General features: G+C 38.0%; 1 protein-coding gene across 12 annotated transcripts in view; it reads right to left on the bottom strand.

The window, feature by feature from the left end:
* The window catches only part of ofcc1 (orofacial cleft 1 candidate 1), a 341,671-nt gene that overhangs the window by 68,035 nt on the left and 255,672 nt on the right, over positions 1-17,964 (bottom strand). For 10 of the 12 annotated variants that reach the window (XR_011352133.1, XM_069920841.1, XM_069920839.1 and 7 more), the window contains one exon: positions 17,602-17,808. The exons of 1 other annotated variant lie outside the window; for it this stretch is intronic. Coding sequence is in view for 10 of the 11 variants with exons in the window: in XM_069920841.1 (XP_069776942.1) it covers positions 17,602-17,808 (207 nt within the window). In the remaining variant the exon portion in view is untranslated. Of the gene's footprint in view, positions 1-4,376; positions 4,669-17,601; positions 17,809-17,964 lie in introns of those variants that run through there. One more of the 12 variants, XM_069920844.1, reaches the window with a different exon arrangement.

The raw sequence follows: 17,964 nt of genomic DNA, 5'->3' as shown, positions 1-17,964 counted from the left end.
ATTTTCCCAAGACTTCAATATTTATTTCAAACTTTACCTATATCTATACCTCAATTTTTTTTTCAGGATTTAAATAAACAAGTTAGGAATTTCTTGGAAAGGGAAGATGGTAAGAAAGTCATTAGAATAATTATCATGGAAGTATGAATAGTTAGGATTACAACTTTCCAATTAAAAAAAATTATAGACTACCACAATTAAGATTTTTAGTCTTTATTTTGGTAAACTTAAACCATCATATGTGGATATTGAACCAAATAAGATAGGAGATGAGTTTACTTATAAATGGGATTTTAAATCTAATGTAATAGATAAAGAAGCTTTGATATTAAAACATTTGTTGAATATTTGGAATAAAGTTAAATTAGAAATTGATGGATATACTCTTTCATTAAAAACACCAATAGTTAATCCTTTGTTTTTTTTAAAAGATAACCCTTTTTTAAAGGAATTTCTAATCTGGGGGATTGTTATCACAATAATAGATTGATATCTTTTGATCAATTCATGGTTAAAATGATATTGTGGCGGCCCACATCCTCATGGCTAACCGGCCCCATTTGTATTGCCATGTGGTGGAGCAGCCATGGGGAAATGGCGTTGTCAGAGGTTTCTCTCTGACTGCAGCATCCCTTCCAGCGCACACCCTGGGCAGCGATTATGATGTCACAATACACCAGGTGACTGAGCTCATGCTGCCCTTCAAGGGCCGTGCTGAATTTGAATAAAAACAGTTGTTAATAACCCTCAACATGGTGGCTGTGTTTCTTCCACTGCTCACAATGCCACAGTATACCTTTTAACACGTTATTTTGTTATTTTCAATTGAGGGTCTTTTTAAGAGAGAAATTGGGACAGGAAATGATTTTAAAAGATCTTTCAAATTTGGAACAAATTATGGTTGATGGAATGGTTAAAAAAATTATTTCAATTGCATATATTACAAGAACAGACACCTAAAAAGGTTTGTTTAATTCAAAAGAAAGATGGGAACTCGATTTGGACACGATAATAGATCAACAAGTTTGGCAGAATTTGTGTAAAGAAGTTATGACAAATACTACTAATGTATGACAAATTACTCCATTATAATTTTTTTACATCAATTATATATTACTCCTCAGTAATTGATTAGATGGAGATTGGATATATCGGATCAGTGTTTTAAATGTGGAACAGAAATTGGAACTTTTCTTCCTTCCACGTGGTCTTGCTCAAAGGTTAACCCTTTTTGGGTTTCTATTAGTAAATTTCTACAACGGATAACGAGAATGAATTTTCCTTTAAATCCTGAATTACTTTTGTTAGGAAATATTGAAAGTGTTACTCCTAAATTATTGTTGTCGGATTCCCAATTAAAATTTAAGTTGGTCTTAGTAATAGCAAGGAAATGTATCACTTTAACATAGAAATCTGATGTTTCCTTAACATTAGATAGATGGCATGCTGATATTCAAAGTTGTATTCCTTTAGAAACAAATACATATAATTTAAGAGATTTTTAAAAATTTTTTTTGCAAATTTGGGGTCTGTATGCAAAAATAATTAAATTAAAATTATGAATTTTTTTTGTTGATCAGTGGTTTTCCCTAAAAATCTAAATATTTTATAATGTTTTTGAGGCCTTTGATTATCAACTGATGCAATCCGATTTAATTATTTGTAATTGTTTTATAATGAAATATCATATATGTTAGTTTTTTTTTGGGGGGGGAGGCTGGGTCACTAGGGTTTTTTTGTAGTTTGCAGGCTTTTTAGTTTTTAGATTTTAGCATTTTATTTTTTATAAATAGATTTTCAACATATATTTGTTAATATTTCATTATGTACCTATGCAATAACATTCTTAAATTTTAATCATTATATATGTTGAATAAATAAAATATTTTTAAAAAGTAGTATATGAAAAAGGAAGATCAATTAGAACAAGAAATAAAGATTTTGGAAAAATATCTTCATACTCTCCCAGAATAATTTTCAACAGCAATAATTACATTATTGTGTTATCAAAAAAACTCTTTAAAATCTTAATCTTATAGACCTATTTCATGAATGAATGCAGATCATAAGATTTTTCCAAAAATTCTGAACAGTGACAAAATTATTACATAAACTAATAAATATGGACCAGACAGGCTTTGTTAAAAAGAGACAATTGGCAGACAACCTGGCTAGATTAATTAGCATTATACATTTAGCACAAAAAAGTGTTGATGTGTCTTTAGATGCAGAAAAACTGTTTGATAGATTGGAATGGGACTTTTTGTTTAAGGTCTTGGATGAATTTGGGTTTGGCAAATTTTTTATAAATTGAATTAAGGCATTATATAATGATCCCAAAGCTAAAGTATTAACTAATGGACAAATATCTGCTCCTTCCCAACTGATGCGATCAAGTTGACAAGGATGACCTTTATCTCCAGCATTATTTATACTAGCTATTGAGCAAGTTAGAGGCAATTAGGAGTGATTTGGAAATTAAGGGATTTAATGTTGGTCAAGAAGAGCATAAAATTAGTATATTTACAGAATATGTTTTCATATATTTCACAGATCCTGAAATTTCCTTGCAAAAATTACATTTTAATTTGGAAGACTATGATAAGATTTCTGGTAATAAAATAAATTGAGATAAAAAGTAAAATTATGTCCCTTATGGAAGGAGATTATAGTAATTGTCAATGAAATATTCAATTTAAGTGGACAAAATATGGGATTAAATATTTAGGGATTCATATAGATAATAATCTGAAAAAAAAAACATATAAATTGAATTATTTGCCATTATTCAAAAAAGTTGATTTAAAAAATGCATGATTTTACCTATAACAGGAAGAGTAAACTGTATTAAGATGAATATATTCCCAAGAATACCATATACTTTTCAAACGTTACCTATATTATTACCACAAAAGGTTTTTTCCAAGGATTAAACAAACATGTAAGGAAATTTCTTTGGAAAGGAAAAATGTCAAGAATTTCTATATAAAAATTAACCTGGAAATATGAACTGGGAGGCCTACAGTTTCCTAACTTTAAGAATTATTACCAAGTGGCTGAAATGAGATTTATTACTTCTTTTTTTGAAGGAGTAGAAAAAACCGGCATGGATAAAAATAGAATTGGATAAAATAGGAGAGAGATTACCAGAGGAATTTTATATATAAATGGGATTCAAAATCAATAACTGGTGTTCAAGAAATACCAATGTCAAAATACCATTACTATTTGGAACAAGATAAATGATGAAATTGGAACAAAAGGAAGTATATCGCTTCAGATGCTTTTGAATCAAAATGATCTTGTACCTTTTTAAAAATAAAAATCGATTTTTAAAATATTTGGTTTAGTAAAGGTATTAAAAATATTGAAGATTGTTATGGACAAGGTCAATTGAAGTCATCTGAACAAGTAAGGAATAAATACAGAATAACTAATAATACTCTTTTCTGTTATTTTCTATTGAGAGGATATGTGAGGGAAAGTTAGATCCATCAATGCTGTTATCTACTTGTAGTGAGGTGGAAATACTAAGAAATTTACTTCTGCAATGTATTTTTTTATTACAAACAGGAACTACTAAACAGGGAGTGACCTGGAAATCAGATTCACATATGGGTATGGGAAGATGAAATGCAGAAATTCAAAGCTGTATCTCCTGGGAGAAAATTACATACAATTTGAGAAATAAATATAGAATATTTCTGCAAATTTGGAGCCCATATATGCAAATTTTAGGCATTAAATATGTAGTGGTGTTCTTCCAGCCTCTTCAGACCTGTGTTAATCTTCTTTCCTAAACTGCTGAAGTTCTGTGTGTTGGAAAGTGATCCTCCGAGCATTCCATGAAGCTATCTTTCTTTTTCGTTATTCTATGTTACTATATATTTTTTATACATATAATTTTTGGGGGGGTGGGGTGTTTTAGGGAGGGAGGGTACGGGAGGGGAAGGGTGAGTTTATAACCATTATGATTGAAACTTTCTTAAATTTAAATATTTACTATTTTTATAATTGTTTATTAATTACATGTATGGAAATTTAAAAAAAAAATAAAAATTAAAAAACTGTGGTAAGAGAGTATTTCAATACATTACAGCATTGATGAAGTCACAACCTGTGCATTCTGGGATAGGAGTGTACAATTCCAATGTCTGCAATATGTAGCGTCTATTTACACTGGCCATTGAATTCACTCACCTACATATTTTTGGATGTGAGAGAAAACTAGAATGCCAGAGGAAAGCAACAGGGTGATAGAGCACAGACTGCATTGCAGATCAGGATCATGGTCACTGATGCTGCTCCACTGTGCCAGAATGACAAATCGATTTGGACCAATTTGTTAAGAGTGCAGAACTTTATTTTTGACCTGCCTTACAAAATATCAAATACAATGGAAATGAGATTGAAAATGTGTAAAGGAAATTTGCCCTGTGTATTGCACAAACATGACTACAGTTTATAATCATCAGGTAGTATTGGAAGATTCTTTTCCTGAATAAGCTTCACATCACATGGTACAAGAGAGTCCAAACCTTGCTGTTGATCCAGTCAACCATTTATTGCACACCTTTTCTTTAAGGTCCAATATGTCAAAAGCAAAGAGAGAAAATAACGATAAATCCTAACACAGCACTGTAAATCTGAGCAAGGTGCTTCAGAAATCTGTTGAGAGAGAGGAAAATTTCAAACCAAGGAAACACAGAAGAGGGAATTTGTAGAACCTTTAAACAGAACAAGCCAAGGTAAAATGGATTTGCACAGGTATTAATGCCAGGAATCGTGATTAGGAAGTCACAGTGCTGACCAACAATCCATCAATAGAAATGTAGACTGATTCAGCAGTCTAAATCAGAACGCTGAGTGGTACTGCACTCACATTGTAGTCAATACTTTTATAATTGTTTGCTTGCTGAATCCACTTGTTTTTATTTGCATGTACTTATTTCTATTTTTTTAACTTCTGTTTGGAATTAAATTGTATTTCATTGGTTTTGTATTTTACTTGGCACAATGACAATAAATATGAATCTAATCAGTAGATTGTTCCACCAGGATAGAGCCACCACCCACCTTTAACCTGCTTAGTCTCAAGACCTGTTCTGGTGATGTACACAGAGGACTTGGGCAGATGAACTACACTGTGTGCTACAATGGTCAGTGGTTAAACCTGCCAACTGTGTAGCCAACTGTACAGTGCAAAGAACGATTAGACAGGCACTGTTTGAGTGAATTGGGATTGATGAGAAGATGCATTTGGTGTCCATGGTCTCAAACCTAGCTTATCCAAACACAATAGGATCTTGTGTTAGGCAGCACAGTTAGTCCAAAGCTACTACAGCGTCAGCAACCCTGGTTTGTATCCAGCACTGTAAGGAGTTTGTACGTTCTCCACATGTCCGCATGGTTATCCTCTGGGTACTCCGGTTTCCTTCCACCTTTCAAAAATGTCTGAGGGTTTCAGGTTAATTGGTGTATTTGGGCAGCATGGAGTCATGGGCCAAAGGACCTGTATTGTGCTGTAGATCTCTATGTTCTAAATATGAAGCTATTTTAAAATGATTCAGATACTGACATTACTGAGTACAAGGTATTTATCTGTATTCAGCTTGATGCTAAGCCAGTGCCAGGGAAAATCTGCAAGTTGCCTTCCAAGGAAGGCATTTCTCAATTCTGATGGGAAACATTGTTTCTGTACACTTTTGAAAATGGCAAAATGATCTATTGCACTGAAGAGATTGGCATTTCTTTACTGTTGGACAAATCTTTACACTTAACACAAGTACGTTTTCACTTCTGTGAAATTCAGTTAAATATGTAAAGAAAAAAAAACCTCTTTTCATAACACCAAAATGTTGGATGTTACTCAGCAATAATAAAACAGAGATGTCAGGTTCACTTCATAGAATGGGTTGGAGCTGCCACTTTATACCCTGAAGTGTCACTTGGTATATTGCTTCCTACTTTGTATGCTGGGTAAGTCATGTGCATCTTCAGATTTTATGGGGATTATTCAAAGATATTGCAGCAAAACTGCCAAGCCTATGTGGAGTAGAAATCCACAAATAATTAGCATTAATCAATTTAGTGATTATCTGATGCATTGTGGGAAATGTAACTTAAAAAGTTCACACTCTCTAAGTTGCTGAAGGGAATACTGTTGAATCAGGATTGAGATTGCTGTGTTGAATATTTTACTAACTGTTGAGGTTTTCTACCAACTTTGTCTGGATGTCTGGATGATTTCCTCAAGTTGTACAAAAATCGAATCTGATTTCTAAAGAATAGCTTCATAATTTTCAATGGCCTGGGAAAATTATGCATTCCAAACACCACTGCCCCAGCAAGGCCCCTGTTCAATTTTGGAATCAGATAGATTCTGTAGAAGCCACACATCCTCTTAGGCTTCCCCCCCACTTCCACCTCACCCACCACTACCACACCCCCCCCCCCCCAAATATTCTAGTGATGTTTGCTGGTGGGTGGGTGGCAGGAGAGTCAGAATGGAGTTGATGAGGTTCAGCACCTGGCCTTGTGGTGCGCCACTAACAGCTTGACACTCAACACTCAGAAGATCAAGGAGATCATAGTGGACCTCAAGCGTGCCAGGAGACACACTCACGTCCCGATTTACTTCAATGGACTGGTGGTGGACTTTTTACCAAGTTTTAAATTGCTTGGAGTCCATATCTCAGATGATCTCACTTGGTCCTTGAATTCTGATTAAAAAGGCACATCAGTTTCTTTTTTTTTTGAGCAGCATGAGGAAGACCCACCTCCGTCCTAGGTTACTGTTGGATTTCAATTGATGCACAATGGAGAGCGAGCTAACAGATGGTACTTCAGTGTGGTACGGGAATTGTATTGCACAAGATTGCAAGGCACTCTAACGGGTAGTGAAAACTGCCTAATAGATTATTGGAATCCAAATGCCTACCATCAAAAACATCTACAGGGAACGATGTCTGGGCAGGGTGAGAAACATTATCAAAACTGCAACATACCCAAATGACGGAGTATTCACTCTTATCCCATCAGGCAGACACCACGGGAGACTTTGATCGCATACCAGTAGGCTCAAGGGGAGCTTTTTTTACAAAGCTGTGACTATGTTGAATCATATGCTGAGTGGTACTGCACTCATATTGTAAAATCAGTACTTTTTAACAATTCATTGTAGAAGTGTTGTCAGTTTTAATTGCACATGTTTGTACTTTATTGGTTGGTTCACTCATCACCATGAATATATGAAAAGCGATGTCACGGGGAAATTGGTAAGAGGATGGTAAAGATGGAATTTCTCTCAGCTGTCATGGGTTGAACGGCTTTCCATAGTGTCAGAAAATATGAGGAACATTGTCTGAGGTTACCTATCACCATTGAACTAATATCGGTGCTAATTTTCACAGGTTGCTAACATACATTTCTAATTGTAAATGCACTGTTAGATCTCATGATGCCCAGTCATTAAGCATACATACATGATGGTGGCACTGCCAAAGCTTTTATAATGGCAATGCTCCCACCGGTGCAGACCGGGAGGGCTGAGAGCGGAGACACAGCACTGGCCCGAAGGGTTCAACTGCCTATTCCTAAAGTTGGCAGTTCCATGCAGGCTTTAAACAACCTGTTAAAGGAGATGATGGTGTTTGTAATTAAAGCCCTGCAACCGCGGAGTCTGTGCCAAAAGTGGCAGTGTTGTCTTTTCTCGGCACCGGACACAAGTGGTTCCAGACTCTGTGAAAGCAGCGGACTGGCAGAGGACCACCAGAAACAGGATAACAACCCCCACTGAGAAGGAGAAGCAGAGGAGACAACCCTATAGGACGATGACCACGGCAGTGGACCTGAAAGGGGCTCAGCAACTGAAGGACCCCACAGGACAGTGACCACAGCATCAGTCTGGCGAGGGTTTCAGCGGCTGAGAGATGCACACAAGCTGTGATTTGTGGTTAGGGGATCTGCACCGGCTGCTGGAGACTGACTCACGGGAACCAAGTATACTGGACAGCAATTTTTTTTTAAAAGATTTGCTTCCTGACAAAATATTGGGGATTGTGATAGTCAACTTCATGCTGTACACAAAGATTATTTCAGGTCTGCTGTATCACATAGGAAGCTGGAGAAACATTAAATGACCTTTTATTGAATTTTGCATGATTAATCACAGAATGACTTCTGAGTACCTCTGAGCCAACCTCTAAGGTTGAGTGCAAATGTGGCACAACAAATATGAGGAGCCAAGGGCTTGTCTTAGTCACCAATTTTACAACCGAAGTGGGGCTCATAGGTTTTCTTAATAAGTGCAGTCATGCTGCATCACAAATGTAACGAACAGAATGTATTGCAGCTGTTGCGTCATTGACAAGGCATTCTGGTGTATTGAAACTTCTTGAAGATAATAAATGCCATTTTTAAGTACATTCACTATGCTATTGCCTGAAGAGCATGTGCATCAACATGCATTCAATCTATATCAATGTAATGCATAGCTTCTGTACATGTAAGCTGTTTTTATAGCCTGTCTGTATTTATCCTGACAATGCATGCTCAGGCCTAAGACAACATTTGCATTGTTCCTACACTGAGTGCATGCCCGGGTATGCTTGGACAGAACAAAACAGCTTGCTTTGGGGGCAAGATACTAGTAAACTTAAAATATGACAGGAAATCACAAAAATAGGTAATAGCTTTAAAAAAAAAGCTGTTATGTGATAGGAAAATTTAAAGTGAGTTCCATGATAAGTAGCCCAAAATCCAGAAAATGCACACAAAAATGTTCAGGAAGCAACTTCTTCATTGTCAGTGTATCGGAGTCAGGATTTGAGAAGTGCTGAAGGCCCTTGGGCACTGAAGGCTTGCTGATTGTGTCGGTGGTTTGGATCTGGAACTTGGGTTGTCGATGAATCGACGGGAGTTTCTACAGCTGCAGAAGCGCTGGAAACGAATCCATGGACAATCGGTAACTCTTAATGGACTGTCTTTGGCTTCTCTTTCTCTTATAGTCTAGGGGTGCCAGGCAATGGTCATGGTGACCCTTTGCCTCGCGGCAAGCAAAAGTTAAAGTACATCATGCATGTTATATTTTTAACAATAAAAGGAACCTTGAACCTTGATGATTTTGTATTTTAAAAATGTTTAAATGTAATATTGGTGTAATTGCATTTTACTTTCAGTGTTGCTTGGACTCAGCAAATGGGCAATTTTTGGTGTAACTTGTTTTCAGTTAGTATTTGTAATTTTTTTCAGATTTGTGATACAATTAGCTGCTAGCAACATTGCTAAAAGTATCATGATTTTTGAGCTGTGGCTTGAATTTATGGATGTTTGCATCTTTCAACTGGCCTTGAAGCAATTGGCCTTACTTTGGCTTCTACTGTAGCTCTTCTGTTTAAAATGAAACATCTGGCCACATGGCAGCATGCAACTTGCCACAGCTACTCAGAGAAAATTACTCGCAACTTAAAAGAAAAAAAAATGCCAAGTTATCTTTATACGTGCAGGAGGTTATTCCAATTAAGTGTACAATTTAATAGTGGGACATCAGAGTATCAGAAATATTTCAAATATCTCATGACTATTGTTTATTACAAGCATTAATTATTTTAAAAACTATTATTTGAGATAATATTTTAACATTAATGATATAACACTGGTCTGTAACTTCTTATCACTGGTTACACTTATTTGTTAATTTCAACAAATTTGTTCCAACCTTAAAAGGTTTCTTTTATTTTGAATGAAAAATACGGACATGTTGTGAGCTCGAATTGTTTAATCAGCAAGTGGCTTAACCCTCAATTCATTGCAATGTTGTAATTGCTTGATATCACAGATAATTTTGCTTTATTTAGGCAGTTAATATTTTCCTAGTTTTTCCAAATTCATTCTCTATGGGTTATTTTTAATCAACTTTCAAATTCATGTAAAATATTATCTGTTTTGAATTTCAAAATATGAAATTACTTCTTATTTAAGCCTACTGTACAGAATATTAACATCCTTGTTACCACTAACTGGCTGATCCACTGCCAACTCACTGGAGACTCAGAAGTTATTTGGCAAAAAACTTGTGTGTACCAAAGGATAGCATTGTGGTGGCATGAGCATTTGATTGCCTTTCCTTGATGAACATCTCATGTGACTGCACCATTTTGTGTCTGCTTACTGCTATCAGTTTCTTTCAAACCTTTCAGCTTCAGTGAACCTGACCACTGACCTTCTGCTGTCCGTATCCTAACTCACAGCATATCCTGGTCAACATTTGCCCTCCGAGGTCCACTGGACTGCTGAAGCCTGAGCAGATGACCCAACCTAAAATGCCTCAACCAGCTTTCAGGTTTAAATGTAGGGCAAAAGATCAAGGGGCACAGAGAGAGTAAAGAGCTAGAGGGTAGCAGAGGTGAGGTTTTTGTGTGTGTGTGTGTGTGTGTGTGTGTGTGTGTGTGTGTGTGTGTGTGTGTGTGTGTGTGTGTGTGTGTGTGTGTGTGTGTGTGTGTATTATGCTCATGCGTTTTTTGCTATATAAATGGAGGTTGTTTTTGCTAATGAAGAGGGGATTAGGAGCCCAGCTTGTTCCTCTTGTATTTTATATTCAGTCCTCAGTACTGCTGCTTGACACACAGCACTTCAACCACATTAGAGGCTCAAGTAGGTGACAGTACCCAAAGACAGAGCGAGTGCACTCCAAATGTATTCTGTTGTAGGCAAAAATATTGGCAACAGAAAAGGTTCCAAATGTAACATACTCTCTATAATCTCTTACTTATGGTCAAAGTTCACTTACATACACCTGAATGAGATCACTCAGTATAAAATAATTCGCAATGGCATGACAAATAAGCATGTCACAATCCCACTCCCATTCCAGCATAAACTTCCAAAGTAATGTAGCTGATTCCATAATTTGGTTTGGCCCCAAGTTTAGCATGAAACATCTGATGATATATTAACCTCCCGCTGAGTATACCTCAGCAGGGGGTTTTGGGACAGATTGTGAGAGTGGAGACAAGAATTATTTATTAATCTACCTTTCTGCATTCTACATTATCCACATGCATCACATCAAAGTGATAGTTTTGCCTCTATGTACAATGGGAAGCAAAGAATGTCAAGATACTACACGGCTTGTCCAACACACCTCCAGACTAACCATCTTGGCAATCTTCCAACTCAACGCGGTCAGAGCAGCGATATCAACCTCTTTCACATGAGCCAAGACTGGACTTTGAATTATGCAAGCAAATCAACATGCTGAGCTCCTCATTGTTTTCTTGAAGATTGCCTAATAACAGGACTCTTGCCTTACACGGTCTTATCCAAAGATATACTGTATAACCACCTGAAGAAACACACAAAGATCAGCGTGTACAGAGCCGTTGTCATACCCACGCTCCTGTTCGGCTCCCAATCATGGGTCCTCTACCGGCATCACCTACAGCTCCTAGAACACTTCCATCAGCACTGTCTCTGCTCCATCCTCAACATTCATTGGAGTGACTTCATCACCAACATCGAAGTACTCGAGCTGGCAGAGTCCGCAAGCATTGAATCCACGCTGCTGAAGATCCAACTGCGCTGGGTGGGTCACGTCTCCAGAATGGAGGACCATCGCCTTCCCAAGATCGTGTTATATGGCGAGCTCTCCACTAGCCACCGAGACAGAGGTGCACCAAAGAAGAGGTACAAGGTCTGCCTAAAGAAATCTCTTGGTGCCTGCCACATTGACCACTGCCAGTGGGCTGATATCGCCTCCAACCGTGCATCTTGGCGCCTCACATTTCGGCGGGCAGCAACCTCCTTTGAAGAAGACCACAGAGCCCACCTCACTGACAAAAGACAAAGGAGGAAAAACCCAACACCCAACCAACCAATTTTCCCTTGCAACCGCTGCAACCATGCCCGCCTGTTCCGCGTCGGACTTGTCAGTCACCAATGAGCCTGCAGCAGACGTGGACCTACTCCTCCATAAATCTTCGTCCACGAGGCCAAGCCAAAGAGAAGAAGAAGAGACTGTATAATAAAGTAGAATGTTCATGTGTCCTGTGCTTAGCTTAATAACAAAACTGAAAGATTTGAAATTTTGCAGCAAGGTTAAATGTACACTTCTAAAAATCCCCACAAGAAGTGTGGACACGGTTAGCATAGCGCTGTTATAGTGCAGGGACCAAGGTTCAAATCCAGAGCTGTCTTGTAGGAGTTTGTACATTCTTTCCATGTCCGCTTGGGTTTCTTCTGGGTGTTCTGATTTCCTCCCGCCCTTCAAATTGTAATTGAGCAGCATGGGCTCATGGTCCGGAAGGGCCTTTTAGTGTGCTGAATGTCTAAATGTAATTTTTTTTTAAATGTAAAGGTATCTCATAGCCCAAAAGTGGTTAATTTTAAATTTTCCCCATGAAAATTTATGAAGAGCGATTGAAAATTTCTACACAAATTTTCACAGATCAGCTATGATTTGAATATATCTACGAGAAAATACCAAAGAAATTGTTTCACTAGTATTCTAGAGGCTCTTTACTATGACCAAGAAATAGTACTTTTCTTGAATGCTTCTGCTGGAATGGGAAAAATACTTTCCTTTTTAATCTACTTTGGCTAAAGTTTGAAGGCAAAACCTGATTACCCTGACCTAATCAGGCATTGACAGGAAAATTGCAGTTTAAAAGCTACCTTTAAATTTGACAAATGTGGAGATATCAAACAAGTAACATTGGTTGGGAAATGAAAAGGAAGAAATTATACAAGACTGTAAACTTGTTGGCTGGGACAAATGTACAATGGCTCACATAGCATTCACTGAAGCATCCAATAAAAAGTCTGAGACAATATAAACTGAAGGCAGGTATTACTTCAATGTTACCTAGCGATTTTCATTAAATGCTACCAGTGATTTATACACAATACTAAAGCAAATCAATTGAAAGCCTGCGTTAAAACAATATATTTAAGAAAATTTTAGCATCTGTCTGCATTGATGAGATGATGCTCTCGCCTTATTGAAGGATTAGTACCTTCAACATATATCAGAAGACCTCTCCTGGAGCCAGCAGATCAAGGCAACCATAAGGAAGACACACCAATGCCTATACTTTCTAAGAGGTCCCAGGAGATTTAGCATGAAATCGAATACTCTACAAACTTCGATAGGTGAACTGACTGATTGCATCACAGCCTGGTCTGATAATTCGACTGCAGAAAACTGTAAAATGTAGCACACATAGGCAGGTCCATCACAAGCTCTGACCTCCTATCCACTGAAGATGTCGGTGTGAGGCCAACATCACAAAGGACCGCCACACCCTGGTTCAGATTTTTCTCACTGCTACCCTCAGACAGAAGGTACAGAAGCCTGAACGTTCCAGAACTGTTTCTATCCAAAGCACTTGAACCACCCCTTAGCACAATAATCAGGGATGATTGCGACAGTGCAAAAGATCTATCCACACTATTGTAATGGCACTTTTTTTTCTTGCACTTCAGTAATTCAACATATTATGTATCTTTTGTTTTTAATTTAATTTGATGCATCTTTATTCTTTCTGAAGTACCTGCTTAGCTGAAGCAAATAAGAATTTCAACACTCTGTTCAAGGCTACCCCTCAGGACTGTTCAGTCATGAAGATAAGGTCATTTTCAATTATTTCTTAGAGTAGTGGTTTTCATACATTTTTTTCCCATCACATGCCACTTTAAATAATCCCTATGCCATAAATGTTCTGTGATTAGTAAGGGGTTACTTAAGGTGGTATGTGAGTGGGGAAAAAAGATTGAGACCACCGCTCTACACCCAATTTTTACTGAAATGTTTTGCTTGAGAAAAATTGTCATTGGCCCATTTCCTTTGGAGTTATGAAACCGTGCACATAACAAGTCAATTAGGTACGATTAAAAGAGTGGTTTTCAAACTTTTGCTTCCCACTGACATAGTAATCCCTTTGATTAATAAGGGAAATGGGCCAATGACAATTTTTCACAAGCTGCCCTATGAAATAATTTAAGATGACCTTATCTTCATGACTAAATTGTCCTGCGGTGTAGACTTGAATGGAGAGGATATATGGAAAGAGTTTTTAAGAACAACTAAGCATAAATAAGTTGGTTGAAAAAATTGAGCAGGAGTTAAGAGATGGAGTTGAAGGTTGGGGTCACCAGGACCAGAGCACTTATGGCATAGGGATTACTTAAGATGGTATGTGAGTGGAAAGATGAAGTTTGAAAACCACTGTACTAGGAGATTAGGCAATGCTCATGGAGGGCGATGTTTCAGGTTGAGATCCTGCATCAAGATCTGAAACATCAACTGTCCATTTCCTTCCACAGATATTACCCAACCCTCTGAACTCCTCCAGCTGTTTGTTTTTTTTTGCTCCAGATTCCAGCATCTGCAGTCTCTTGTAATCATCATCTCTCCAATTGAGCTTCTTGTTTGGCTTCATTTAAATACTGCTACTTTTGTACAGGTAGCTTCCTGGTCAGAACATAGAATTGATGAAACCCAAAGGGACGTGGCCTTTGGTGTGGCCCCTTCAAGGAGCATTGGTTGTGTTGGATAGTGATTGATCCAAACAGAGCCAAGAAAGGAAGCTGGGAGGCAATATGAGCACTCTCCATTCAGTCTTTTAAATCCACATCAATGTAAGACACTATCCCGCACATTCAAACCCTTTGTTGCTGAATGCATGGGATAGCGATTTACCAGCCAAACAACAGCTGCACAAGATGGTCCAAAGGAGTATCATCACTTGAGGAACAAAAGGTATCCTTTTAAAATCATTCCTCCAATTGAATCAATAAGGTGGAAGGGCAAATTCGGTTGGTCCACGTGAATTAATTTTTATCTTTTGACGGGTCAGCAGGTAGAAACTGCAAAATCTCAGTATGTCAAATGAATTAGGATCACCGGAAAGCCAGACATCCTGTCTAAGCTTGGACAAGTTTGTTGTGTCATCTTCTCTGAGAGATTCCAAGCTTAATCATTGTTATTTTTTGAGAACTGGTCTCTCTATTTTTAGAGAAAGAAAATTGGAGAAAATCAGCATGTTTCCCCTTGACATCTATTCCTTGGAGGACTAACATAAACAGATGGTGCGAATAATTTTTTTTTAGCATGAATTGGTAAAGGTTTAAGAACCTGTATAAATTGATAAATGCTTCTTTGTCAGGACCTCCTAAACACAAGATACACAATTCCCATCTAAAAGAAAAAGGAATGCAGCTGTATAATGAAACCCGATCCAGGGCACAACTATAGGTGTGCCTTCTGCAGAGGACTTGGTGAAGAAGGCCCACTATATTCTAAAGGCAATTAAATATATAAAATAATTGATGGCTTTGCCAACGATGTTCCCATATCCTTCAGCTGAATAATAAAATCAGAAATCTTTCAACACATTTAGAATAGGCCAAAGCTTGCAGAGAAATGTTAAGCAGGTTTAGGGCTTTTGCAATCAAGCTGAAACCCTCAGGTTGGTAGCAATTACAGCATGTGTGGAAATGCATTCCAATAACTTTCTCCAAGATGGATAGTGCTTTCCTTGATGAGGATATTTAGGGATATGAAGCCATTATAAATGAAGGTAGAATGCAGATCAGCCTTGATCTTCCCGAATGGCAGAACAGGTATGAGGAGATGAAAAACCTTCTCCTCTGCCCCTATTTAGAAGGATGAAGTAATTATTTTTTTCTGATTGCGCCCAGTTTTTAATCAGAACCTGAGAGGTTCTGTGGTACAACACATTCAGGGACAACCCACTGTCCCGTTTATCTCCTAAGAAGATCAGGCAAGCAACAGAACAATTGTTGACAGTTCAGCAGACTGCAAGATATTGTGAAACTCATAAATAACATGGAGTCATCCTGCAACATTGCCAGAACTGTTTTTTTTTTACATCGAGTGCATTCTGACTCATGGAATTTTAGATGTCATCAACCCTTCTAATAACTTTTAAAGCTTACCTTCATATTATTTTGTTTTCTGCAATATATGTTAGAAACTTTTTTTAAAGTGAAGCAGACAGATGCAGCCAATTTGCAGAAACCTAATGCTTCCTACACCCACCTATCTCATGGGATTGCAAAAGACCTTACTCTCAGTTTTGTAATGACATTTGGAAAGTTGTGCAATGGCGCAGATGGAAGTGCAGTGAGAAGTAAATGGCCTGGGACTCTGCAGTTGCAATGACGTCAGCCTTTGTTATCATTACTCCCAGAGAACTGGGTTTCAGACTGGATTTCAGACCAACACAGTGTAATTGCCAGTGAGTGATTTCATGCAATTCTCCAAGCTTTGCAGTTGAAATCAGTTGGAATAAGCTCAATGAATTTATACCAGCTCTAATAGCCCACAAAGTATCTGCCACATCCTGGAAGGAGATTTTAATGGAAGAGAATGGCTGATGGAAGTTTATAAATATTTCAACACTTTTGAAAGTTTTCAAATATTTTTTTGTATTTTGAAAAACATTCCTATGCTTTCTCTTTTGCTCTGGATAACATTGGACCTTCAATCAACATCATTAAAATTAAACCAGGAAGTGCTGAAAAGAATGATGGACATAGCAATGGACTTGGGCAGAGCAGGAGGAGAGGAGGGATAAAATTTTCACATAAAAGAATAAGGTACAAAAATTGAGGTGACACGATGTAAGCAAAATTACCAATTTTTTTTAAAGGCATGTTTGTGTGGAATTTACAAATTGCAGGGTAGCAGAGGACTGTTCAACGCGGAATGATCCTGAAATGATCGTGTACTCAGACACTGCATGCCACTGTCTCCAATAAGCAATGTCTCTGTTTACACCTCAACCTGTTGCAGTGACATAAAACCCCACAGCAGTTAACAAAGAGTTAAGGAAACACGTGGATCCAGATTGATAGAAGACACCCCCATGCAAAAGCCAGGAAATTATACCAAACTAGTATGAAACAGAGGTTTGGCCCTCTTGTCCCTTTCTATAATTACAACTTAGTGGCCACGCTCCATGTACTTGATTGGTTACTGGGACAGGCAAAGCACCACAAATTGTCTTTGTCTCTTCAAGTGGACCTTTGGTTGCAAATATCAGTGGGAGGCCTCCTGCAGTTAGGAAGTCAGCCACACCTTTTCATTTCCATGCCTCACGAAGCTACAACGCTCCCTCAGGAGCCCACGTTCTCTCTTCCATGGCTGAGCCCATTGGAAAGAAATATTTCAATATATGGAAATTCATGATGTGAAATCCGCATGGCAGACTACCACAATTTACTGCCGCTGGCAGGACATAGCACCCTCGCCAGGTGAGTGCAGGGTCATCACAGCATTTCAACGGTGGTTCCAACAAAACTCCTAACAATCTGCAGTGTGGAGTTCAGTAAAGGGAATGGAGGTGCATTAGGGAGGAACCACAACATGAATCCCAGATTCTTAAAAGGTAGAGAATTATTTCTGTCGTGTGACAACCATGCCGTTTTCATGTAAATTGTGTCTTTTATCAAGATAGTGAGTGTAAGGGGATAGTAAGTACGGGGTAAACCTATGCGTGGAAATGCAGACAACACATTTCAAGCTTAAACTTTCACGCCTTTTAAATCAGATTATGAAATATATTTTCCTTTAAATACCTCAACAATGGCACCATCAGGCAGCCGAAGGAAATGTCTGTACAGCTCTTGTCTGCCGTTGAGGTGTGTGATGTAGATGGTCACATGAGTGGTGATATCTCCCCGGCTGGGCTCCAATCCAGGGGTTTGATTATGTTTCTGGGGTCTACAGCCATGGGACATCTTTGTGGTGAGCTCATCCTTCCAGACGTAGTCATACACTGCCACCTAGTGAGATAAAGAAGACCCCCCCCAACACATACACCCCACCCCCCAATTTTTGATTAGTCACTGTTAATACACACACCCTATCTACAAAACTCAGTGGACATCCTGGTATGGTTGCAGCACGTTCCTGCATCAAATTATTGTTATTTACTCTTT

The sequence above is a fragment of the Narcine bancroftii genome, chromosome 2 (assembly GCF_036971445.1).
Source record: "Narcine bancroftii isolate sNarBan1 chromosome 2, sNarBan1.hap1, whole genome shotgun sequence".
NCBI lineage: Eukaryota > Metazoa > Chordata > Chondrichthyes > Torpediniformes > Narcinidae > Narcine > Narcine bancroftii.
Note: the sequence above shows the minus strand (reverse complement) of the source record. Positions and strands in the feature narration are given on the sequence as shown.